The sequence below is a fragment of the Phoca vitulina genome, unplaced genomic scaffold (genome assembly GCF_004348235.1).
Source record: "Phoca vitulina isolate PV1807 unplaced genomic scaffold, GSC_HSeal_1.0 scaffold1, whole genome shotgun sequence".
In the NCBI taxonomy this organism is placed as follows: domain Eukaryota; kingdom Metazoa; phylum Chordata; class Mammalia; order Carnivora; family Phocidae; genus Phoca; species Phoca vitulina.
In genome coordinates, this window is record NW_022589704.1 from 42,279,251 (window position 1) to 42,306,924 (window position 27,674).

The 27,674-nt window shown below is 42.6% G+C and overlaps 1 protein-coding gene across 1 annotated transcript; it reads left to right on the forward strand.

The window, feature by feature from the left end:
- Positions 1-10,859: 10,859 nt before the first annotated feature.
- Positions 10,860-24,179, forward strand: CAVIN2 (caveolae associated protein 2). Its single transcript, XM_032405858.1, has 2 exons — positions 10,860-11,622; positions 21,456-24,179. The coding sequence occupies exons 1-2, from the start codon at positions 11,140-11,142 to the stop codon at positions 22,248-22,250; spliced, it is 1,278 nt and encodes a 425-aa protein (XP_032261749.1). The 5' UTR covers positions 10,860-11,139; the 3' UTR covers positions 22,251-24,179.
- Positions 24,180-27,674: the final 3,495 nt, after the last annotated feature.

A 27,674-nucleotide genomic window follows, 5' to 3' on the forward strand; every position in this document is an offset into this window, starting at 1 on the left:
AGGTAAAGTTAATTATTGCTTTGTGAAACTTTTATTTCTATTGTAAATATTTATATATACATATTTATGTAGGTGTGAGTTGCATGTAATAATGTGTTTCTCTCTGTGCATCTTGATCAAAAGTTTAAAAAGCCACTGGTGTACAGATCTTATTTCAGTTTTCTGAACCAATCTGTCTCAGATTTTGGGATTTCATGGACCATAAATCACCCTCCAAAAAAGGAAAAATAGGGAACCATCAGAGGGTTGCCAATATTTTCCTTTGCCTAATTGAAAAAATATATATACACATATATATAAAGATAGCATTATAATTCCCTAAAATCAACTTTTAAAATTTTTATTTTATTTTATTTTATTTTATTTTATTTTATTTTATTTTTTAGAGAGGGGTAAGAGAGAAGGGGCAGAGGGAGAGAGAGAACCTTAAGCAGGCTCCATGCCCAGTGCAGAGCCCGATCTGGGGCTCAATCTCACAACCCTGAGATCATGACCTGAGCCAAAATCAAGAGTCAAATGCTTAACCTATTGAGAAACCTAGGCACCCCTAAAATCAAAATTTTTGACATTAAAAACAACTAGGGCATAACCACAGAATAAAGTACATTCTTTTAAGTTAAATATATTTGGTTTTTGGTAGATCAATTACACTTCCTCTGTTTTCTCCATTTTACTACAGATTTGTGAAAACACCCTCCTGATCAGTCATTGGAGGGCAGACAGAAATATGCTTGAAATGTGAAAAGGCAGTACAGATGTTAATCTTACCTCAATAAGATATTTGTTTGGGATACCTATCTCCCTTTGCTATGTTTCAGCATCACTGAGCTAACATCTGTTATGGAATTTTGTACCTGAAGGGGTGCTACGTCCACAACTGTGAGCCAGGATAAAGGAAATGACCGAGGGAGCTCTCTCTTTAGTCATTAAGACACATGCCTCGTAAATCACTGTCTTGTGCATTTGAATGACATGAGTCCATTTCCCCCACGACTTATCATCTAAGACTGAGCGGATAAAACTCAATTTCTGGACCTAGGAACTGGAGAAGTGGATATTTTAGACCACATGACTCCGGTGGGCAGAGTGGAAGCTCAGCTCACGACAGGTCCTACCATTTTCATACCACTGTGATAAGCTCCCACAGCTGCCCCCCAGCTGGCTGGGTTCCGGTGTCTCCCACATGTTCAGATGCTCTGAGGGAAAACCACCCAGTTGCTCTTTGTTCCCGGCTGATCTTCACCAACACAGCTTCCCCTTCCGGGATGCTTTTAAAACTTTTCATCTCGGCTTCTCCTTAGCCCTTGCCTGGATATGACCGCGTCCTTTCCTGACCAATAGCCAAGCTTGAGCAGACTCTGTGAGGAGCTCTCCTTACTATTTTGTTTTACTTCCCTCTTCCCAGTGTCTGTCAATGTTTTCGTGCCCAAGAAGAGTTTCCAGAAGCTCGTCAGTCACGCCCTTCGCTATGCCATGGCATATGACAGCCTGAAACAGCCAGCTGGCCTCCCTCTGTGATATCTCTTTTAGCAACAACTTTTTGGAGATAACAGTTTCAGATCTGATTGTAATAAAATTGCACAGTTTCTAGTAAACAGAAACCAAAGTGAGACAGCATTTGCTCAGACCCTACTGATTCGTAAAATTTCAAAAACTAAAAGTATATGGGACTCAGGTTGACCTCTGAACTGTTTACATAAGAGGGTGGGGGAGAGGTCATTAAACAAATGAGCAGCATGAACAAAATTTAAAGAGCTTGATTGGTCACTTTATTTTTAAACATGTTAACACATAAATTATACGCATATAGTCCTGATGAATCAGAATTTATCTATTCATTAAAAAGAAGAATCTAATAGCACTTAAACTTAGAAATGCTTTTCTAGCAATTAGTTCAACTTACCACACATACTTGACAATAATATAATTGCATTTTTTTTTTAAATCCTATAGTTCAGATTATATTTTTCTCTAATTTAGATTGGGCTTCCTTCCATTTAAACTAAATTAGTTCAATCTTATGTCGGAGAGATTTACACCAGTTTCCTCAACTGGCTTCATTACCCTCTCTGTGCCCTGATTCTTTTAAAGGTCAGTCCCTGAACTGGAAAAACTCCATCCTCCCGCATTTTCATTCCTCCCACACCCCGCCGAGGAGTCCAGCTAGCAGTGAGAGGTGGACCTGCCTAATCCCCAGAGCAGACTGTGCCTCTGAGTAGAGGCTGCAGTGAACTCTGGACACTAGTTTCAGGGTCTAAAAGGCAGACCAAATACACCTTTCATTGAAAGGGTCTCCAGCCACAGGGGAGTATCAGCTCTCATAATACCTGAAAACTCAAAAGCCCATCGTGCCTCCTCTGCGCTCCTACAGCTTTGTGATTCTGTTTTCTATTACAAGGCTTAACCCTGTCTTTCTTCCTTTGGAGAGCTTCCCCACATCTTTATCTTTGCACTCTTCCCAACTCTGCCCTCATGTCTTATTGAAAGGTCTTAAATGTAGGAAACCATTAATAAATGTCTACTGAATTGAATTAGACCCTCTAGTCAAACCCTGCATGTTCCACACGAGGAAACCCGGTCCCTCAAGGTTGAGTGCTCAGTGTCATCTAGTTAGTGTCAGAGCCGAAAATCAAGTTCAGGTCTTTTGACTCAATCTATCCAAATGCTACATTTGGTCAAGAGACCTTGGCTATGAGCCAAGGTGAGATCCAGTGACCAAAGGATGCTGTGTTGTTTGTTTGTTTGTGATTTCTACTCATATTTCATTTTTCTGCTCTCTTTGCTGTTGTTGTTTTGTTTGTCTGGGTTTTATTAAATGAAAGGAGCAGAGGGAGAGGAGGGCCTATGGTCTCTTGGGCTAACAGGCATGGCCCTCCCCTCCCTCTGTTCAGAATGCATTGCATGCTGGACTTAAGGTATAAGCTGGGCAGGGAAGGCAGCCGGGAGTGCTGGGAGAGGTCAGAGGTTGGGACCTGTGACCCATGCACCCCACCCTCATGGTCAGGGAGGGAGCTTCTTGGATCTCAAATGCAGCTTACCCTGAGGGCCAAGGGCTAGGGGTGGGGGAACCAAGACCTGGGCTCCAAGCCACAAAGTGAGACCCCAGGCCTGATCCAGCCCCCTTCCCATCCCAGGAGGAGGAAGGAGCAACAATGTCCATCCACTGGAGAGTGCAGGGCCGTGGGGCAGAGTAACCAGTCCCCTCACCATGGATGTCCCAGACCCATGAGTTTTTTTGTTTGTCTATATTGTTTTTGAAGCCAAGAATCTGAGAAAATGCCAGCAAAATTACTCTGCAAAAATGTCTTAAAGCGTTCATTAAATTGTAAAATGTTATCGCTAGAAAAGTCTTTAGAAATCAAGTAGACAAGTTTTACAAATGAGGAAAGTAAGGCCTGAAAACACAAAGTCCCTTTTGCATTATAATACATTCCAGCATGTTTGCCATTAATCAGGCTTGATATTATGACTGTCTGTGCAACAGCCTAAAATTTTTTAGAGATACTCCAGATATGTTTTAATAAAGCAATAAAGCTCATGAGGACAACCAGCCAAACACTTCCTCCCTCTGCTCTTGTCACTTATCCTTGTTACCTGGATTTGGGGCTCACTCAGTACTTATTTATTTTTTCAACTGGAACAGAGCCATATCTTCAACTAAGACAACAGGTCTTTGAAGCCAACAAATGTGAGCCCAAAGGGATAGGAATTTGGAATCACACATTTTTAGCATTCAGAGATAATTCAAGATAGTTCAAGCACTTTCTAAGTGTTAAGCCACCAGGCAAGTATTTCTTGCTACCACCATTCACCTACAAAAATATTTTATTGCTAAAACATGCTGCACTGCCTAAATATTTTTGAGAAAAAACATTTTTACCAATGGGTTCTATAGAGATACAGCCTCAATTTTATCAAGGATCCAAATTGTAACATCAGTATGCAGAAACCACATAAGTATGATTAATAGGTAATTTATAGAAATCCATTATGTGGCTGTTCATTAACTCAAAAAACAGAACAGAATGAGAGGAAATGGTTTTATATTTCTACAACAAGGATTTAAATTATCTATGAAGAAGAATTTCCTGACAAATACCAGACTTGGTTACCAAAATGGCCTTGGAATTTCCTTCTTTACAACTTTCAATTTATTATAACTTCCTTTTAATACAGGGTAAGAAGATTTTGTTGTTGTCCTTGGTTTTTGTTTGTTTGTTGAAACAGAGAATCAAATTGTATGGCTTCTTAATGTTTATTCATCATCATACGTCAAGGAACAAATTCACAAAATAGACCTCAGCTAACTAAAAATAAGCCCTATTAAACTCTGGAACGGGTGAGCAGGGAATCTCTAGAATTCCCCTCACAGGGGAAGATTTAAGATTCCATTACCAGCAGCAGGGTGCCCAGGAAGGGAGAGGGGAAACAGAGGAGGCAGCTGGAGATGGTCTGTCTAGTGGAGGAAGGAAGAGAGTGCCAAATAAATCTGCTCATCTCACAGTTCTGTCCCCAGCACTGTGCCTCCCCAGGCAAAAGTCAGGTCAGAAAAAACAGTGGAATCCCTGCCCACTTCCTTCAAGTGTTGTTTTCAAGGTCTTGTAGTACCTTGAGACAACATACAAGAGAAGCTCTGTACTGCGAGCATTATTACTAAGTTACTCTTCTCATTTAAATCTCTTCCCCTCAGTTCCTGTTTGCTTTAGGGCTCTGTAATGAGAAAAGCAAACGCTAAGGTCATTGTGAGGTGAAGGGGTTTCCTGAGACTGAAAAGGGACCACTTCCTGGCTCCCTTAGGTATTTGCCTTGTATTGTCTTCTAATTGCTTCTTGTGAGTAAATCTTGCTTTTCCCAAAACTCTGAACTTCTCCGTGATAAAAACCTTGATATATATTTTTTGTGTGCGTTGTCCAGGAGTCTAAGTCTACACTGAGCACGCAGCCACTCATCTGTAGTTGATTTACTTTTCTGCAGGAAGGCCAGGGCACCCCCACATATTTCCTCTGGGTACGCCACCAAGTCTTCTGTGAATGAGCACACAAAGGGACAGCAGAACAACTATTAATTTTGCATATGGCATTTGCAACACAAAACATGAACATATTTTTCAAAAAAAAATTAAATCACATCTTCAAAGCCATGAAGCTAAACTAGACAGTTACATTAAGAGTTTTTATCTCTTCAGTGTATGTATTTAACACATATGTTAAATGTGTTAAGCAAAGACTGCCTTGACCACTGGACGATAATGCCCTTGTCACTCTCGGGCCCCTTATTCTGCTTTATTTTTTTTCACAGTACTTATCACTGTCTTACATTACATTGTATTTTTATTTATCATCTGTCTCCACTCCCACCCCTCAGAACACAAGCTCCATAGAAACAGGGACTTTGTCTCTTGTTTACTGTTGTATTCCCAGTACCTACTTGTGATTCAGTCATGTTTGTTCAGTAAATGAATGATGAATAGACAATGTTCTAAGTCATCTCCCCGCCCCTGATCTTGACAACAAAACAAGATGGGAAAAAGTTTAGTTAATCTTAACTGGCACCAGAATTCTTCTTAGGAAAATAGGAAACTATTTTTTATGATAATAATAATATCTTTTTGAGGTAGAGGATAAAACCCAAGAGCCAGTATTTGAGTAAAATTTCCTTTCATGAAACAGAAAGTGGAGGTAAGGAGAAAACAGGAAGACATAAAACTGGGAAGAGGAGAACCAGCAAGCTGTCAGAAATCTTCCTGACTGTGACCCTGAAGCTTCATCAACATTCGCTACACTCGTGAATGCTTTGTGTCAGTAAGTTCTGTAATGCTTAAAAGCAGGGGCTGGGGTTCACAACTGTGTAGGCACGGAGTCGTACGGAAATGGCACACTGGGAAATGGGAGTCTGAGAGGCAGGGGGCATCCTTGAGAATGCAAGGCCCTCTAGGATTTCCCAAAACTGTGGCATTCCCTAAATGGCAGCTCAGGGGAGTGAAGTGGAATCTACCTTTTATGTCACCGTTATACATTATCTATGCTTCATCACTCATATATACGGGATCTCCTTATATGTCGCTGTATTTCACACTGGCATCCCTGGCGTCCCCTTGAATCTGGGGACTTTGGTTGGGAGATATGAGGGTTATGTAATCACATGCGTTTCGCCATTAATTAATATTTCTAGTGAAAGTGAGCACTTAATTCCTCTCCGTTGCCTCAGGAAAGGATAAAGAAAAGGCAAGACCTTCAGGCCTTCTGCAAACTATACCCTCGCTTTCATCTGAACCCACTGCAGGATGCAGTGCAGAATAATTCAGATATGGTCAAATGAGCATTCACCCCCACAAAGAGAAAAGTTAACTTGCCAGTTTCATGGCAGAAGATACATGACTCCTGGCCCGGAGACAAAGACTTTATCACTCATGGCACAGCCCGCAAATAAATTCCATGTTCCCATCAGTTCTTCTTCCCTCCCCTCCTCACGTCACATGGGGGTGACACAGAGGTGGGTATGGGTGGATCCTGCACATGCCGTGGATTTGCATCACGTGTGAAGAACCCCAAGTTTAGGGAACTCCAATCTTTTATCAAAGGCTGCCAACAATCTGCCCAACCTTTGCCCAAGATGGAAACATCACGTTTATTATACTGGACATCAAATAATCCTAGCTTCTGCTACTTCTTGCTTTCCAAGGCTATTCACTCTGCATTCTTGAAAAGGTAGTCCAGAACAAAAGACTGTCAGTATATCTGCTCAAAAGACTTTCATCAATATAAAAGATTAATGGAGAGTTGCCTCTTAGCCAGGAGCTATCCACATAAAGGAGACCTCACAAGTATGTGCTGGGTGGTAGAAAGAGTTTTCATTAAGAAGAATAAAAAGGTGATAAGATTCCTCTTCCTCCTGGAAGACACCTTCCTTTTCTTTTGTTCTTTCTTTCCATGTGGTTAATAGAATCACATGACCTCCTGCTCAAGAGGCAACTCAATCTTTGAAAGGCTTTTGAATACCACTATGGGGCTCAAAGGAGATGTATGGAGTGGCCAGCTTAGCTTTTCTGATTCTTTAGCCATTGAGGAGAAGGGTTTTCTTTTCTGTGGGATCATCATTCCAGGACTCTAGTCACTGCCACAGTAGTAAGACCAAGAATTCAGGATTCCCGTACAGGTTGAAATGAGAAAGGCCAACCAAGAAGGTCACTGAGCCGCCTCTGGCATAGAAATTATGCTAAAGGAGTAACCAAACCTTACTAATGATCCAAAATGGGAAATAGAGATTGAGATCAATGCCCTGGCCAGTAATAAAGTAGGATTTTCCTGGAATAACCTCTGTGCTTATATGATTTAGACAGCTGAGGTAACAGCAGGCAGCTGGGGGTCAGTTGGAGGATTCAGATCCCTAACCATACCCTGTTGTGACTAAAGCCCTCATAGTACCCCATTCCAGCACCACACCTGGACGTCCATATCCAATATTTGTTTACCTGCCTAATTCATTGCCACACCAGTTCTTAAACAAATCACTTTCACACGTTCAAAAATCTCTAGGAGACTCTTATCTGCCCTTGTCTCAAGTCTAAACTCTACTACCTAGTACCTAAGGAACACATTAGTATGTAATAAGTAGATTTAATTTTTTAAAACTTTCTTCTAGGAGCTGATTGCCAAATTTCTCTAATTCCTCCCAGACAGAAATAGGACTTAATTTTAGGTCAACTAAATGGTGAGTGTGGCTACTCAGGGTTACCCCAAATTCTAACCTATCAACAGTGCTTTCTTTTATTGCCTTTGCTTTCACTTATACAAACTCTTGATGCCCTTAGAGTTTGCGTCCCAGTCTATTACCTGGTTCCATGCTGTTTTGTACAGGACAAGTCCCCATTATACAGAGTCCCTGTTGATTACAAAGTTGTGCAAGAAAGCAAATTACATCACAACATAAAACTATTCACTTAGGATCACATACAAATATAATTTCCAAAGGATATACTCCAAATCCATAAAAATGATTACTTCTGATTAAGAGGTGAAAGGGAATGGGATGAAAATGGTGATTAAATGGGCCTTCAGGTTTATTTATAAAAGTCTTTTGAAAGAAGAATGCATTCGTGTTGAGGTAGATTGTTTCCAAAGATGGCTACAGCAATCTCCCCCATGACACTGACCCTTTCTCATGGGACATTGCTGTTCCTCTCATAAAGAGGGAGAGTCTATTTCCTGCCTCCTTGAATCTGAGTTTAGTCTTGGACCAATATAATGTGATGGAAGTGACAAGAGGAGAGCTCCACAACCTCGCCTTCAGGGATCCTGAAGCTTTTGCTTCCAATCCCTGGAAATTCTGAGGCACCATGTGAAGAAGTTTGGCTTCCCTACTAGAAAGATCAGAGGAGAGTCCCTGGAGGCTGAAGACGGAGGAGAGAGAAATCCCAGCAGTCTACTCAATCTAGCTAAGGAGCCAGACATGTGATTGAGACCATCCTGGAATCCATTACAGGTAAATGAGCATGCCTAGTGGAGGTGATCCATTCTAACTGAGCCCTGCCGAGCCAGTCACAGAATTATGAGTAAATAAAGCTTGATTGTTGTTGTTTTCAGTCACTGAATTTCAGGCTGGTTTGTTACACAGCAATAGAAAATAGTTCTGTTACTGGAGTTATTCAAAATTACTTTTAAAACATAAATAATCTCAAACCTTTCTTCCTGTCTAACAACAAGCTTCTCTCTTTTTCCCACCTCAACTTCATGTCTCCAGTGTCTCCACTCATCTAACTGATGATGCAGTATCTAACAAGGCAATGCAAAATCAATGCAAATCAATGCAAAATCAGGGCAAAGTGATTAAAATGTGAAATTGAAAATCTTTCAAAATACGTAAGAAATCATGAAGTTGATGAAGGTAATGTTAAAGAAACCCTTGAATCATGGACAAGTCCTCTGACAAATGAGAATCTGCAGCTGGAATAGTTAACATTCGAAGAAGAAAAAACTCTACGCAGATGATGGCACAATAAGTGCTTCAAAAGGGAATGATTTGAACGGCAAAATTTAAGAGAGGCTCTTGGAAAACTGATGAAGTCCTCACATATTTTTGCAGTAATGACCCTTTTTATGATTTGCCCGCAGAAGTCAAATGTAAAAGGACATTGTATCATGATACTGTGTAATTTTGTTAGAAAATTATGCTTCTCAAAGTCAACACTCGATTCATTCTTTGTTCTAAAAGTTAACATAACACTGCCCAACTAAATTTTGTTAAATGTAAGGTCAATTAATTTTAATAATTTTCTTACATTGTTTAAAGATCAAGTTTCAACCAAATCTTTCCAATTTTTTAAAGATTTTATTTATTTATTTATTTATTTATTTATTTATTTATTTGAGAGAGAGAGAGAGAGCATGCACGAGCAGGGGGTGGGGGGCAGAGGGAGAAGCAGACTTCCCCCTGAGCAGGGAGCCCGACAAGGGGCTGATCCCAGGACCCTGGGATCATGACCTGAGCCAAAGGCAGACATTTAACCAACTGAGCCACCCAGGCACCCCCAAATCTTTTCACTTTCATTGTCCCTATTTTAACAGATTCATTTTAAGTGGATTTGGGGTACCAATTATCTGAGGAAACTAGGGGTCTCTGTAAAAATCTTCAATTCGTCTCCCTAAGTAGCAGGTGTAGCCTGAGATCATGCTTTACTAACATCCCCAGGATAGTTCCTCAAACCTAAAAGTAAGCAGATAGTGGGGACTCACAAATTCAGTAAATGTGACAACAAATGACCCACTGATTGATGGGCTTGCGTGTAGGTTTTTCCCACTGAAGAACGGTGCTTTTCCATTATCCATCCCTCACCCAATAGGAGATGGCATTCGTTCTTCTCAAGACTGTTCATAGCAGGCCTATTACAAACTTCCTGCTGAAAGCACTCTGAAAGGCTGGATACATTTAAAACCAATTCAAGCATGTAAAGTCGCTTTAGGAAATAAGCCCTGCGTCCCAAGGGCTCAGCTGAGGAGGGCCGTGTTTCAGAACAGGTGCGCCACTTCACTGAACAGGAATTTGGAAATGTCAAACATTAGAAGCACTTCAGAAACTCCGACTCAACCTGCCCGACAGTTACACTTGTGGGCACGTGTCAATAAATGACTCGCAGAGATAGGTATTTGAGAAAAGCTCTCGGTACAGATTCAGAATTCGCTAAGCCAAATCAGCATGGTAGGTTCTTAAGGAGACTACACTTTTTTTGTCTTGTTTTTTCTTTTTTCAATTTTACTTCTCAAAAGAAACTTTATATTTTTTTTAAAAATTCACCTTCTATTACGTGATAAGCAGTACAAAACAGTACAAAACAGCGGTGCATGTTTTCACATTCCTGAAATTCAGGCTTTTTCAACTTCTTTTGCACACCCAGTTGCAAGAGTAATAAGCATTGGGCTGTTTTTCCTTGTCATTATCGGGGTTACTTCCATTGCTTTGGAAATTAAAAACTCACAATACAAGCTTGGCTGCAAGTACCCTTTAAACGTGGCGGCCCCTCCCAGGAGGACACCATTCCTCCTGCAGCCCATCAGTCCTTCTAGGGCAAATGCAAACAATACTTTCCGTTACAATAAACTGTATCCAGGAAAACACACACGCACACGCGCACACGCGCACACACACGCGCACGTACACACACACGCACACACAGACGTGCTGTGTTGCCTCCGTAGCATAGCAGCCTGAGAAAAGTTTACTAGCTTTAGCCAATTGGAGGCTGTGGAGCTGAGCCAAATTCGCATGTTTTTCTCCGCCTCTAGATGAAGTCATGATTAAAACATGGCATTGGACTTCTTTTATAAAGGGATAGAGGAGGAGGGGAAAAAAAGCGACACCTGCAGGAAAGTGCCCCCGTGCCAAGGAGCACGAGGTTAGGAAGTGTGCCCCTGCTTCTGAACCCTGAGTGGTTCTCAGCTCTGTAAACTTCGCCTCCCACTGGGTGGAGTAGGGCCTTTAAGAGCAGTGGGAATGCAGTTCCCCTGATCAGTGTAGCCAGTTGTTGCCTGTCTGAACCTCTGCCAGTCCTGGAGAGCAGTGCTCTGAGCTCAGACCAGCGGGCCTCTCTCTGCACCCCCACCGCCGTCCTTCTTGCCGGAGAAGCACGTTCCCACCTGTCCAGCCATGGGGGAGGACCTTGCACAAGCTGAGAAGTTTCAGCACCTGGGCTCTGCCACGTGGCAAGAGAAGCCAGCCAGCCCCAGCCTAGCGCCCTCCTCCACGCCGAGCCCCAGCCTGAACCTGGGGAGCACGGAGGAGGCCATCCGGGACAACGCGCAGGTGAACGCCGTCACGGTGCTCACGCTCCTGGACAAGCTGGTGAACATGCTGGACGCGGTGCAGGAGAACCAGCACCATATGGAGCAGCGGCAGATCAGCCTCGAGGGCTCCGTGAAGGGCATCCAGAACGACCTCACCAAGCTCTCCAAATACCAGGCCTCCACCAGCAACACGGTGAGCAAGCTGCTGGAGAAGTCCCGCAAGGTCAGCGCTCACACCAGGGCGGTCAGGGAGCGCATGGACAGGCAGAGCGCGCAGGTGAAGCGTCTGGAGAACAACCACGCCCAGCTCCTCAGGCGCAACCATTTCAAAGTGCTCATCTTCCAGGTCAGTGCCCCCTACTCCTCCTCCCACCCAGCTGGGACTCCTCAACACTCGTGATCTCAGCCAGCCTGGCTCTCATGGCCATTTGTACATCTGTCCTGCCTGGCAGGGATCTCACACACACACACACACACACACACACGGCGCTGTCCCCCCCCCCCCCCCCCCCCCCCCCCCCCCGGCGGGGTCTCCCCCCCCCCCCCCGCCCCCACCCTCTTCAGCAGGAGGCTGTGGAATCTGCACACAGGGCTGGAATTTCTCAGGTCACTGCAGCCACAACCCAAGGCAGATGCCCCAGGGGCTAGGAGGCCGGGGTCATTTGTTAGGGAGCACCTCCAGGCAGTCCATACAGGTTGGGAAGGTGAGCAGGTGCATGCACCCTAGTCCAATTCATTTGCCTCTCTGCATTATGAACTAGGGGCGCTGACAGCAGCTGTTAGCTGGACAGGGCATATTAATTCCGTGGCTGTTGATTAACTCTGTGGAAATGAGATAATCGCGTGAGTTGATTTTTTTCACCAAGAAGTCAAATTCATGACTGTTTTAGGTGTCTCTTTGGCTAAAAGCTACCAGTGTTTGGGGGACTAACCAAGTATTGAAGGCTGATTCCACTAGAGTTGAATTCGTCTGTTCCTTTAAGATTCCTTTTGGCCAAAGCAGTCTTTGTTGAGTTATTTTCTAGCCAATGATGCACTAAAAATATAGAGGGTAACTCTTTACAAACGCACTAGGTAGGCGTCCTATCACTCAGGGAAACCACAACTGGAAAGTAAAATACAAGCAGTGTCATCAGTTATAGTTACAAAGGCTAGTCTTGAATATTTTCTCTTGTAAATGGTTGCCTTAGAATTAACAGGCCACTTAATTTTCTTTTTTTAATGCATCAATGATGCAATTAATGTAGCAAGAGGGTATCTGGGGACAGGGAGATTGCGTGGGGCTGTTGTTCGGCCAAGTGGCGGGCGTTTGTGAATCCAAGGGCGGCCCTGCCTAATGCTGGAAGCCCTTCGGCCCAGTGGAACACAGCCAACAGCAGAGCCCAGGAAGCGACTGCCATCCCTGCCCCAGGGCTGTCTCCTTGTGACCAAGTGAATAGGAGAGGATTTCAAAGCCATGGAGGGGAGAGGCTATAACCAACTGTTTGATTGTGAAAGGCACACAAGAAGAGCCTTCATCTCCCAAGGAAGATTTAGAAATTGGAATTTAAACCGAGGGAGCCTCCTTTTTTCTAAATGAATCTGCTCTGCCAAGTTAGAACCTAAGCCTCCTTCCCTCCATAAAAGGAAAGGCTCATCTGGATGCTTTTTTGTCCTCCCCAAATTGCACTTGATGTTAAAGCTTCAGGCAGCTGATGTCCTCCTATACCTTGCAGGCTCTTGCAGCCCAGACATTTTTTAGCTTTTAATGCAAATGGAATAGCTTTTCATGCACCAGATGAACTGAAAAGAGATACGGTGACGGCACCTTTCTTAAGCCATATAAGATCCTTACTTTATTAGCCTAAAAGATATTAGAAATCTCAGCTCTCAAGGCATTTCTAAATTAAATACTGATCTCCAAACAAAACCAAACATGTACAGACATGTTTAAATCTGAGTCGTCAAAGGAAATTTTCCTCCTTCCCATATGAATCGGGGAGATTATCTCTTGTCCTCTATTCCTTAGTTAAGGGGGCGGGGGAGGTACCTAGCAGAGGAAAATCATAATTTGTCAGGATCGGTTTATGTTTCATTTTGCCACGGATGTTCTGTAGATGTTGGGGGCGGGGAAGGAGAAGATATGTGACTAAAAATTCAAGAGAATTGTAACTCTGACATTTAAAAAAAACAACGGTTGGGGAACTTAAAGACTCGTGCTGCCGTTGAGCCCTACCACGGTCTCCTGTTTTGCCACATTGGATTGACAGGTGTGAAATTGTAGCCAGAAATGGTAGCAGTTCTCCATATAGTGAGTAAAAGGTGAAACAGGGCTTCTCAAGAGCAAGGTGGAAACTAAGAGAATCCAAAGCAATGTGTTCAGGCTCCATTCTGCACCTCTTAGCAAGCTGCCCCCAAGGACCCTTTTTTTTTTTTTTTGAAAGAACAGTTTGGGAGACAAGGAACTAAAGTCAAGGAACTGGACCTTTCTTAAGCCACAGAAGACGCTTTAGTAGCCTGAAAGATATTAGAAATCTCAACTCTCAAGACATTGTAAGATGATTATTTCGACAAAAACACATACAGGTGCAGTCTCTTAGTGGAAGGGTTGTTCTTTCTCTTAAAGTAGGGTCTCCAGGGTAGTAATTACGCCAATGGGTGAACTTCTGACTTGTGCTGGAGAGTGCTCCAGTTTCGGGGTTGAGAAGCTCTGTGTTGTCACATAGACACTGGTTCATATTCTAGTTTCACCGCTTGCCAACTATGTGATCTTGTGCACACTTTGTAGCTTCTCCAAGCTTCTGTTTTCTCATCTGAACCCTGAGGATATTAATAGGAACAAAACATTGTTGAGCTCTTTTAGTAAGCCCTGCATGCTCTAAGTGTCTTTCTGTGTATTATCTCATTTGCCCCCAATTTACAGATGAGGATGCTGAGATTCAAAGATGTTGCTATCTTGTTTGACGTTATTTGGTAAGCAAGCAGTGTGGCTCGGATGGGAACTCATATGTAATTGATTCCAGTGTGTGCTCTTAAACATGAAGGCTTCTTCCTTCCTACCTCTCTTACAGGGTGAGGAGTGACTGGAATAATCTATTTAAAATGGTTGGTGACTGGCATGGCGTCTCAAGGAATAGAAGCTCTTCCTGGGTGGATCTGAAATGCATTTGCACAGAGTGGAGGCTATACTTTTGCTTGGTTAGAAATATGGCTCTTGAGTAAAAAATGACCCCACCCTACCCAAGACCTTAAAACAGCTATGCTTATGCTTTTTAGTTGGGACTTATTTTGCTTATGCTTTAGTTGGGACATTGTATGACAACTATCATGTTGAAATCCGTATTATGTCCCAACATACCATGAGAGCAAAGGACTCTGCCCAAAGGGCCGGCCCAAAATAGACCCTTCTAGTGGCAGCAGTCTTCAGAGTGGCGGAGGTGGGGGTAAGAGAGTAAGGAGGCAGATAATACACCAGGTACCGCATTATAAGTAATTTGTCATTTTCAGTCCACTCGAACCCTATGCTAGACTTTCCTTTACTAAATTCATTGGTTTTCTAATTTAAAACAAACAAAAAAAATTGATGTGAAAATTAAAAAAAAGAGTAAAGAAAATCTGTCGCTTTACTTGAGCATATTTAGTACAGTAGTGTTCAATTAGGTTTCCAGTTTGTAAAGTCCTGTTGTGTCCTCCAAAATCTGCAGGTGCTCTTTGGTTGGTCACTCAGTTGGTTGGTCTACTAGGTACTTACACATTAGCATTCTTTAAAATTCCAAACTTTGTCCTTAATTTGTCCTATTTAAAATACATTATTTATTAGGTGCCTGAGTGGCTCAGTTGGTTGAGCATCTGCCTTCAGCTCAGGTCATGAATTTGGGGTCCTGGGATTGAGCGGGCTCCCTGCTCAGCGGGGAGTCTTCTTCTCCCTCTCCCACTGCCCCTCCCCACCGCTCATGCTCGCTCGCTCTCTCTCTCTCAAATAAATAAATAAAATCTTTAAAAAAAATAAAAATAAATAAAATATATTATTTATTTATTTATTTAAATGCATGCTGAATTTACCACATCGTTGTGGCTTTAAAGCCTCTCATGCCTTTGGCAATTACTTCAGATTATAGCCAGTAGTCTCTAAAACTGGAGAATATTCATCTCCCTTTGAGCAATGAAAAAATTGTAAAATCCTTGTTAAACTTAGCAGCTTTTCTTTTTACATTATTTTATAATAGCTTAAGATCAATGTTTGATTTCAAAATACTGTGACAAGACCCAGTATAAATGAAATAAGACTCAGAGGGATTGGTGATCTAAAAGCAAATGCTGAAGACTAATAAGACTAATGCTTTTCCTGTAAGTATGGCTATCTTTACCTAAAAATGGAATTTAGACAGGAAATCAGTGAATTTACCGTTAAAAGGGAGTTTTCTCTGTTGATTGAAGAGCCTAGAACCTCGTAAGCAACTGGCCGTGAGGGGGTGGCACCCACTCATGCCTTAAGGTTCTAGCAATGATTATCTGAAAAAGCAGTTTGGGAATGATTTCCAATCTAGGGAACAAAATGAGAGTACTCATGGACAGCTTACACTTTCATCCACATAAAATTGTGAAATTGGGTGAAAAGAATAGAGGTTGGATGTTTGCTGTGGACACGTTCATGGAGAATCAGGCCTATCAGTGTGTTCAAATCTTCATCATTTGGCTTCCTTCGATGAGATCAGAATTTGAGAAAAGTGCTAAAAGTGTAACATCTTCAGACTATTTTAAAGTTGATTTTTTCTTAAAGACGGTACTTTATCCAAAGCCACTGTTCTGAAAACTGCTAAATTTTTACAGCTGTAGAAGAAACGGGAATACAGAAAATCAAAGACACGTTTATGTGAAAACTCACCATGTTTATGTCACATTGATTAACGTTCCCATAATGGGGAATTGGTTTTGATGTGTGACTTATCCTGTGCCCTTTGAGTTTCTGAGATAAACAAAATACTAACTCTCATTGTTATTATTTGCACTTATTGAATGTGAGCACTGCCTCAGGCATGTTAAGTGAATAACTGATTATTGTTTCTTCAAAAGAATCATTACTTTCTCTCATTTATTAAAAAACTAGACTGTTTTTCAGATGCAGTCCTTCCACGTAAATGTGGCCCCATCCGTTGTTTTGCAATCTGGATCTGTTAGAATTGAATGAATGAAAGACATTCTCCAGGGCATCTCAGGTCCTACAGTTTGGATTCTTGCATGAAATGAAACCTATTTGGTGTTAGTACACTGGGAGATCTCGTCTGAAATTTGTTAATTATTTTTCATGGGATTTACATTAATATCAAAAAATCAAACATGTTAGAGCTGGACAGAACCTTAATAATCATTTAGTTTAACCTCATTTTATATCAAAGAAACAGAGGCCCTGAGAAAGTGACTAGCAAGGTTTCCTTTTACTAATAATAGAAATTATAGAGTCGAATGGTAAAATGAGTAAAAACAAACACTGTATTCCCACTATGGCAAAGTTCATGTTTACTGGGTTTTCTTCACCAGCTTTTAAATAATTCAGAATGATTTGTTTTCCGTTTTGTGGTGGGTTTTTTTTAGTTTTTTGTTTTTTGGGGGTTTTTTTTGTTTTGTTTTGTTTGGTGGATAACAAAGAATACCTAACCAGTGTGATCTTAAAAAAGAATTGAACCCTTGATAACACTGAAAAATAATGAAACTTTTAAATCCTCCACAATGTGAAAGACTGCTCAGGGATTATAACTAATGCATTTTATTCTTATGACTTGCTGAGTCTACCGACAGCTGGCTTAGGGGTGCAGTTCTAATCAATGGCTTTATCCACTTGGCAATCTATACCGCAGAAACACAAATTAGAGAAAACCATCAATGTGTAAAAGAGACCTATAAATCAGAATGTCAGGTGGGTATAGTTCCATTTTAATAACTAGCATTTAGAGATTATTGGATAAAACATCCCATGGACACAAATTTATGGTCCTCATATCCCTTCAGGATGCCACCACATCCCTGTGGGACTGTGACAACTGTAGTTAATTTCTTCTAACGACAGGGATCCTAAGTTAGGGACAAAAGAACAGATTGCTGGCTTCTCTCCCCTCATTCAAGCTTTGTCTCTAGGCTTCCTTTTCTAACGCTGGTCATAGAATCTCCTTCTCTTTCAAAGTGTATGCTTCTGTATATGAACAAAGATTTGCTTCCATGAGCTCCAACCCGAGAGGTGCTTGGCAAGTCGGCAAGTTTCTCTGTGTTGATATCTGCATGCACAACCAGGACAGTTAGTTCGTGAGAATCAATATAAATAGCCAACAAGCTAGAGTGTAAGGAAAAATGCCACTTCTCAAGAATTCTTTCCATTCCTTTTCTCTTTCGTGCTGCAAGCACATCATTCATATGTGTTTGAAGTGGGCTGTTTAATTCTCCCTTCCTTTGAAAAACTCCTACGGGTTCTCGTGAAAGGTCAGAACCTGGAGCAGCGGCGTCAGTGACGGCTGAGTACCTTTTTGAAAAGAAATCTGTCGGGCAAACAGTCAGCCGCTCTTGGGGGACTACTAGGTAGAAGGGCCAAGAAAGGATTGCAGCCCACCAAGGATTCTTCATGCCACGTTAAGGAGTCACAAACCTGAAGTAGATACATGAGTAACTAGCAGAGTCAAGCAGTGATGGAACTGAGGCCGTAAGCTTGGCCCTCCCCTCGGAAGGAGCCGTCGGTATTGGACTCTGTGAGAGAAGGCAGATCAAAACCATGAGGGGGGAGGCTGAAGGGGAAGTGTCCCTTCACCTGTAGACGGGTGAGCTATCATCAAATGTTCCCATGAGGACCCGTGAGAGGACCGAGCAATGGCCCATGTGCAGGGAGGACTGGGCCCCCGGGGACAGTGCAGTTCTAGAAGGTCTGCTGTCTGAAATGCCAGCTGAATTTCCACCATCGGAACAGCTACTTCATAGTCCAACACAGGGCAAGCAAGAGAGATTTTGAAGAAGTGTCCGTATTTTCCTGCTTCTACAGACGCAGAACGGAAAGGTAAGACTGCGTGTGCTCAGACAGGAAAGGAAGGGGCTTGCCCTCGGACTGGATGCCATGGGCCGCCGTAGAATAAACGCTGTCCGGCAGACAGAACGCAGAATACGGCTCAAGTAATAACAGTGACAACAGAAGCATAAAGCAGTTAGGCAAAAAGACTTATCTCACTTGTTTCCACAGCCAGCTCATTCTGGATTATGTCTGTTGCCGCTGGGTTTATTTTCAGAGTTGGCGTAAGCGCTCTTGAATCAAGGTACCAGGCGCTCCTTGGAGGAAGGAGTTCAACAGGTCTCCCTCCAGCCCTCAGCTGCGCTTCTACGTGCCATGTGTACCTACCAGACGTCGCTGCTCACTCACCTGACCTTGCACTTTCCTCAAACCTGTCCCCAAAGGACATGTCACGAGCAAGACCAGAGTTTCCGACTCAACAGGAACTATGCTGTCTTAATAACAAAACGCATATTTAAGAAAAAAGGCAGCATTGTTTAATTCTAAGTGCAGTTACTATGTTTCGCTCTCTGTTAAGGTTGAAGAAAGGGAAGTCATCAGGGTAACCCTCTGATTACCTCCGGAGAGCTTAGACCATACAAAATGTATCTCTGCTCTGGGAACCAAGGCTTATTTTTGTAGTTTCCCACCCAAATTTCTGCTTCCTTCACTGAGGATTTGCAGTAACATTTCACTGAGTTCTTGGTTTCTGCTTTTCCTGCAAACAGCTCCTGTCAAAATCTCCCAGCCCTCTCGTCAAACCCCAGAAGTAATTTTGCTTCTAGACTAATAAGCATTGGGACCTTAGCTCTCTCTATAGTGGGCCTCCCTTCCGGTGATGCTCATCCACTGAGAATGACATCCTTCCTTAAAAATGGAAACCACTGTGCCCCTTAGGCCGAGGTTCTCCTCATTTCCCAATGGAGCTATAGTCAACGAACTTCCTTCTAAGACACAGAGCTAAGCCCATTCTTTTGTAGTCCTCAAGCCTACCCAAAGGGTAGGGCTAATTTCTATTGCAGTCACCCACAGGCCTTTCTTAGAAAGCCACCTTAGCCAACAGGTGCTCATTCAGGAAATGGCTATTGAGCTGCCAGGAAGTATTCTAGTCACTGGGGCCTAACAGTGAACAAGAGACAAAAATTGCCACCCTCATGGGGAGTACATGCCAGCGAAATAGCAGCAAGATAAGACTTGAAACATGGGGAAGTCGCTCTCTGGAAAAGTCTATGTCATCAACGACTCATGGGAACCCCATACTCCTTTCAATTTTTTTTTTTTCTTTGTCTTTTATACTGTGTTCCTGACACTTTCTATTACATTCAAAAGGGGTGGTTGTGGAGAGAGCTTTGGGAAACGGAATCTGTGATTTCTTTACTCTAACGGAGATTCTATTTAACCAGATTTTCTGCTATTTACCTCTACCCAAGACTTTATCCTTTGTTTGTAACCAATTTACGGAAAGGACCATGGTACCAGTAGGTGTGTGTGAGGGGAAGACACGGGGCTGTATCTTTTCAGAGTACCACAGTTATACTATTCAGTGGTTAATAATGGGAGGGACTTTTCAGTTTCTCTAAATCAAACTTTGTTCATTTAGCTTTTGTAAGCAAAAAGAAAGTATGCAGGCAGGTACACTCCTACAGCATGTGTTTGATCATAACCCCAATGTTACTGACTTTCTGGTCAATCAAAATTGCAAAACAAGAAGGGAAATTCTTACTGTTAACACAAACTTTACAGGAAGTTTAGATCCCAGATCGACTTTTAAATGTACGAAATCTGGTTATTTTTCAAACTGAGAGTCTACTGGGCAGTCCACGATATAATCCAGACATCAAAGCTCTGGTTGAAGCCAGGGTGGGCCTGGGCTCTGAAGCCAGCCCACCTCGGCATGCCTACAGAGCCCCAAGTGTCCCTGGAGTGCAGTTTGAAGGCTGCTCATTGAGCTCAAATCCTCTTGTTCATATGTAGAAAAAACTGAGATCCAAGGAGATTATTTGCTGAAAGCCACCCAGCCATTCAGCAATCCAGCAGAGACTGAGACTCAGGCTCCTGTCACGCGTTCTTTCTACTGTGCCATTTCTTCCCGTGAAAATGTGAAGACCCCTTGCTGGCTGGCTCTCGTTAGTCCAGTATTCAAAGAAAAATTTAAAAAATGAAAGGGATTCCTATGCTGGGTGACCAAGTCCATCTGAATTCCTATCCACCCACTTAGCAGTGTTGGAGCACCATTGCCCTTGCACTCTGGAGGCACATTCTCGGGCTCTGCTTCCCGAGACACAGGGAGGGGCAGACCTTTGCCTGTGTGCTAGAAGCTGGAGGAAGAGGTATGCTGGGAATAGTGCAGGGAAGGGGGCAGATTCCTGAGCTCTCTCCTCACTCTTAGCTCTAGGTGGGGGCCCAAAGTATTCTTGCCCAAGGAAGCCCTGGATAACAATAGAGCCTTGATAAGCTACTTCAGAATTCCTGCTCACGACTCTGAAAATGGCCATGGCATGCCACCTCTGCTTATTAATGCCCACAAAGGATATCCTAAACCACAGGGCAGGGGTGGGCCCCCAGTAAGGCTGGCCCTTGCTTCTCTTAAAGTTATGTCATCAGAAAAATTAGTGTGCAGTTTCGAAGAGACCCCAAGGTTGACCATACTTTTACTTCTGACTCGTAGCTGGGAGGGAACCCGATCAAGGCTTTGCATGGTGTCCGATACCTGAGGACTTCCCAGTCCTCTCCCTTGCCCCCATCTTTTATCTTCTAACTCGGCCTCCAGGCTCTTTTGCAGTGGGATTTTGGCAGGGACAGAGCCATCTGACCTTGAGGGAGGACCGGAGAGAGAGGCCTCTGGGGTTCACAGTAACTTACTTTAGCTCCTTTATCTGGGCGACTTCCTGGTCTGTCAGAAGCACAGCCCACTTCCCCTGCTGCCTGTCACTGATACAGCCCTTTGCCACCTGCCTTCCTAAGATTCCCAGTAAGCAGCCCTTGCTCCTTATCTAGCCTAGGGGATGACCTGATCAGTTTAGAATTAACTCCTCATGTTCTAGAAAACTGAAGCCACAAAGGTTTCGTTTCTGTCATCCCCCTGAGCCAGAAAGACCGACACAGCAAATTACAGCATTTCAGGACATTTGTGAACTCTGTTATTAACATGAAATCTACATTGTCCATCTTTTCAGGAAGAAAATGAGATCCCTGCCAGTGTGTTTGTGAAAGAGCCGGCTTCCAGCCCAGCGGAAGAGAAGGAGGAGCTTGCTGATGAAAACAAGTCCCTGGAGGAAACCCTGCACACGGTGGACCTCTCATCAGATGATGAATTGCCCCACGATGAGGAGGCCCTGGAAGACAGTGTGGAGGAAAAGATGGAAGAAAGTAGGGCAGAGAAAATAAAAAGATCTAGCCTCCGGAAAGTGGATAGCCTCAAGAAAGCATTTTCTCGCCAGAACATCGAGAAAAAAATGAACAAGCTGGGCACAAAGATCGTATCTGCAGAGAGGAGAGAGAAGATTAAGAAATCCCTCACTTCCAATCACCAGAAGATATCCTCTGGGAAAAGCTCCCCCTTCAAGGTTTCTCCCCTCACCTTCGGTCGAAAGAAAGTCCGAGAGGGAGAGAGCCCCGCAGAAAATGAGACCAAGTCAGAAGACATGCCTAGCAGCGACCAGATACCGGATGAGCCGGAAGAGAGCTCAATCGCGGAGGGTCTCTCTGAAACGTCCCAGCCCAGTGGTGCGGTGGAAGGGAAGAGCAAGGAGGGGGATGCAGGGAGGGCAGCCTCCAGGGGGAGCAACTCGGGCTTGGATAGCAACATCGACTTGACAATTAAGGAAGATGAAGAAGAGGAGTCGGTGGCCGTGGAACAGGCCCAGAAGGTTCGCTATGAGGGGGGCTCCCTGCTAACGTCTGAGGATGCAGAGCGGTCCGAGGAGGACGCAGTGCAGCCTGCGGTGCTCCAGGTGGACCAGACCGCCTAGGTGCACAGCCCGCTGGGCCCAGCCTGTGCTTTCGTTTAAGTGGGTAACCCGAGTGCAGGACAGCCTCCTACACACCTCCAGCACTGTCTAGGCTCTGCTGTGTCCTTGTCCAAGCAGCCACCATTTACGACATAGTGTGCACACGACCAAGATTTACTCTGAAGGCAACCTGTCAGGAGCTCTACTTCTAACTTGCTCTTAGGTTCTATTTTTGTAGAATTTCTCCAAGACTGCATGGAAGAAGAAATGGAACAGCTGCAAAACGCTGATCAGTTTGGCTTAGTTAGAAAAACCAGAGGCTACTTAAGATCTTAGTCATGAAATGTGACTCATTTTTTTGTCATTCCATAAGCTTGCTGAATAGTGTACCAGTACTATATTGAATTTCCACAGAACTCTGTGAAGCTAATTATTGTATTTCAAGTGTGTGATATATGATATACATATGTATTTAAGCTAAAGACATAACTACTTTATATTTTAAGGAAAAAAAAAACCCACTTTTTAAAAAAGGTGAAAGAGAAGGTCCAGTTTGTTATTCACTTAGTAGAAACCAGTGTCTTAGTGAAAATGAAGGAAAAAAATCGAAAGACTATAATAGTCAGCTAATAAAGTAAGATGTAGAAAAGCCAGGACTATCAGAGAAAGAAAACTAAGAAGGAGAAGTTGGAAAATAAGAGAAACAGGACAGGAAGAATGCCAAAGAGAATGAAGAGAGGGGAAAAACTACATGCTTAGAAATAAAATATTTGCAGTATTAACTCAAGTATTCCATTCCTTAAATCACAATTCTAAAGAGTTTCATATATCCTGGAATAATATGTCTTATCTTCACAATATTTTTATTTTCTAATATTTTCAAATAATATAAAAACATAGTTTACTGTGTTAAGGCTGGATTCTTCTTAATAAATAAAAGACATTACAAATATTTCTCCAAGGAGGTTTAAAAGGATGTTGTCTCTTTAACAATGGAATGAACATAAATCTTCAAAATTCATATGTACTGTCTTTTGTAGGAAGTTGGATCCTACTATTCTCTCATGTTTTCCAAATTTGAAATAACCTTTACACTCCAGATGATGTAATGTAGGTCTAGAAAGATGTTAAAATCAACAGGTTTGAGAAGGGAAGGATTTTGTTTTTCCTTTTTGTGCATACTGCTAATTTCATCCCAGGTCATATTTTATTTATATATTAATTTCACAGAATATTAGTATGATTCTTCTGAAAGCATGCTAGTGTATATGTGCACATTTATTCAGACAGGATAATTTTTACTACTGCCTAACAATATACTAAAATATTGCTTTATCTATTTTTAATTACAGAACGCTAATGTTTTAAGAAAACTTTTAAATTTTAGTTTAGAGACAGTTGTACTAGGGAGCAAACTCCCTACCTTTCATATGTACCACTCACCATAAGTAACCTTTACAAATATAAGTAATCCAAGACTGTATTAACAAACGATGCTTTGTGTTATAGAAGGAAAAATCGGATTAACAAACGTATTGATGGCCTAATCTATACAGCTATGTCCTTATTTTGCAATAATGTACCCCAAATATTAGATTGTTGAACTAACAATGGCTGTGTTAAAGACTAAATAAACCAAAAAATAAAAAGTATATAACAATGTCAGTCTTTTGGCAGAACAATTTTAGAACAAGCAAAAAGAATTTATTTTTAAACTCTTCCCCCAAATGGAGCTGTAATGTTGATTGTTTCAGTCTTGATTTCCCTATTAACTCTGCTTCCTTTTTCCCGTGATCTCATTTAGAAATCCAAGGCTCATTCTTCAAGTTTAACTTTCTTCACATCACCTTGCCAGCTGGAGAGCATCTGAATTTATTGCAGCAGCTTGATAAATTTGATAGTTCCATCTGCATTTTTATTGTTTTATACCAGACCTTATAATACCTTAAACAGCCCTGCAAACATGAATGTATTGAACTGTGTGTTCAGTTTATTCACACAGAGAAACCTTTGTCTTCAGCGGCACTGTACACTTGGTAGAAGACTTAATTTCACTCTGGGCCCTAAGCTTGCCTATTTAACCTTTATGAAGTTGCTGTCACTTCTTGCAGCCAAAGAGTTGGGGGATCCAGAGCTAATGGAATTTTTATACTTTCTTTCCAAAAATGCTTATGCCATTTGTTCCTACAAACTATTTGCATGCCGGTGAAAATTCACACTTAAATCTTTTTAGATTTTACTGACAAACATTTATTCTGTGTTCCACATTTGAAGCATTAAAATTCTAAGCAATAAAACAGCAAATTAGGCCAGATAATTGTTGGAAAACACATCCTGTAGGGATTAGAGAGAGCAGCAGTTGTGGAAATGGAAGCTATTTATTCTGTATTATTGTTGAATTATTTGCATACTGGTGAGGCTGAGAAGTCCCCAAATTAGATATGTCTTCTTTCTACCCACCCAATAACCTGTTCCTAACTTTATGTGCCTGGAGCTCAAGAACTGGATTAGTTTTCCCCCAAAGATTGGTTATACATTAATAAGCACTGAGATCCATATCTCAGAAATATAATTCAGGGGCAAGACACGTCTATTACATGGATCACAAATCTCACAGAAATACAGCAAAGATGTCACTTTACTGCAAGATTTTATTTTTAAAATATACGGGCATATATATTTCAACAGGAATATTTTCCTCTTTCCACTTAGGAATCTAGTATATGGCTGAATTTCTTTTTATGCATGAAAATAAAAGCTCCACGCTAAGGCCACTTCAGCACAAAATAAAGATTTTTCACATTTATCGTATGATGAAAGCCCAAAATGTTCCAGTTTTTAGCACTGCATGCGTTTCAGTCCACCGTCAAGAGACTAGAGGCTCTTTCCACGTAGCCAAGCTGCTAGTGTAAGTAAAGGTTATAATGAAAGACATTTCCGACATTAAGACACAAATGCCCAAGCCCAGTTAATTCTTGCTTGAAAGTTTGTTTACTGCCCTACAGCCCAGGTCTAAATGATTTTGTATCGGAGATTGGGAGTCTGAGGGATTGAGGTACAGGCAGCAATCATTATTAACAGTTCCATAGCAACCACAAGTCTTTTCCTAAAAACCAAGACTCTGACACTGCAAAACAAGTTTCAGATGAAATTGGCATTGCGACCTTTGTATTCTGCTCGATCTGGGTGTCGAGATAAAGACTTCTGCAGCCAGGAACTCATTCCTAAAGGGAACAGGCAGTAACTCACATTATTACAGTATTACATCCTTAAGATCCAGCCTTCTCATTTTTGTTTTAACCAATGCATTCTCCTGCGGTATTTGAAACTCTATAAATTATTTCCAACTCTTTACACAAACTGCCCAATTAAGAAGCCACATCTTTAGCAAAATGACTTGATATTCATACATGTGAAGACTTTCCACCGTAAGATCAGTATAATATCAGTTCATTAAATATGTGTGGGGCAGTGCAACCATTTGCTAAAACTCTTAGTGTCCAAAGCAGTAAGGCACATGCACGGGTTAGAGGGAACCAACGTTTCTGATGGCTCACTTGACACCAGGCTGTGCGCTCTGGTGGGAACAGTACCGTGTACCTACCACATGCTGAGCACAAGTATTCTCTCATTTAAATTTTTTTTTAAGATTTTATTTATTTATTTGAGAGAGACGGCGATAAGAGTATGAGCAGGGGTGAGAGGCGGAGGGAGAAGCAGACTCCCTGCTGAGCAGGGAGCCCCACTCAGGGGCTGGGATCATGACCTGAGCCGAAGGCAGATGCTTAACCTACTGAGCCACCCAGGCACCCCAGTATTCTCTCATTTAATCATACAAATCCTATTAGGAAAGTACTGGTTTTGCACCTGAGACTTTTTTTTTTTTAAAGATTTTATTTATTTGACAGAGAGAGAGAGAGCGAGAGAGGGAACACAAGCAGGGGGAGTGGGAGAGGGAGAAGCAGGCTCCCCGCCTGCTGAGCCACCCGGGCGCCCCTTTCACCTGAGACTTTTGAAGTTAATGCACTACAACTAGTGAGACGGAGGGAGAGGGGGATCTCCAGAGTTCTTAGTGGCTCTAAGTTCTCACTCATGTTAGCATTATTTTCCTTTGAAGTTCACCGAGTTAAAAGACTTGTGCAAGTTTACGTAACTATTGAATGTCAGAGTCAGTGCTCAAGCCAAGTCTGAGATCCATGCTATTGCCAAGACAGACTCCTAATGGTGTCATCCAACTGTGCCTAATTATGAATCACTTTATAAGCTCTCAGATAGTATTGTATCAACTTCGTTTATCGTCCCTTATGTGGCATCAGATACAGCTGCACTTTATAAATGATTTTGGTGCTTGTCATACCAATGCTAAGAAAAAAACAGCTCACAGTTCCTGGGGAGCCACAGAGAGACTATTATTCAGGTCTGCTGAGGCCGCCATCCAGGCTCTCCTAAGCTCCTTGGCATCACCCCTTGTCAGTAGCTGCGGGGCTCACTTTGGGCATGGTTTAATAAGGGCAAGCTGTCAACAAGGTACCAGAATCAGCTAGCTCCAAGATGGCACAACAAGTCTGCCTCAAACTCTTCAAGTAAAAGCAGTCATATCCCTGTGTCATACTAGAGAAACTGCTATTTCCTGCCTGGACACATCCTCCCATAGGCTGAGAAAACGGGCAAACATCAGATCAGCATGGGGGGCGCGGGGGGGTGGGGGGGGTTTAGCAAATTGGATGAATCTTGAGGACATAGAGACCTAGCCTCTGAGTATAATTCCTACGAAATCATCTTCTCAAGGAAAACAGGAACCAGGTCAAACAAATGCCGACGTCTCCATCTCTGCGGGCAAAGCCAGCACCCCACGTCTTCAACTCTTTATTGTTTTTCTTTCTACTATCACTCTAGGCCAACTCTCACTCATCAAGATGTCTGCTGCAGGCAGCTACGTCTTCCAAAGGCTTTGGCCGTGGTCATGAACTCACGGGCCCACAGGGCTCACACATGAGTAAAATGGTTCAGGTGGTGGCAGCAGTTGAGGCAACGTTGCTACCTGTGGGCATGATGGGGCACCCTTACAACTCATCTGCCCGGAGGCAGTGCCTTTTTTCTAATTCCCAAAAAGGGAGGGTACCTTCTAGGTGCCACCCTGGACTGTGGTAAACTGACAGCCATTACCCAACCCCCACTGGCATCACTTCAACTTCTTTCGAGAGACGTCAAGATTCAGATCTCTTTTTTCATGAAAATCTCCTGGTTTTTAATTTTTTGGCAACAAGCTCAAATCATTTTAAAATATTGCATAAACCAATCAACCGTCTGCTGTCTGGATGTAGCCTAGGCCTAGACCATCGGTTTCTGACCCCAGGTCCACAGGGATGAAAGCTCTGGGGTCCTCCTTCCCCACCCTGAGGCACAGACAGGAGAATAGAAAGCTAGTAACAGGATTGGATTTGC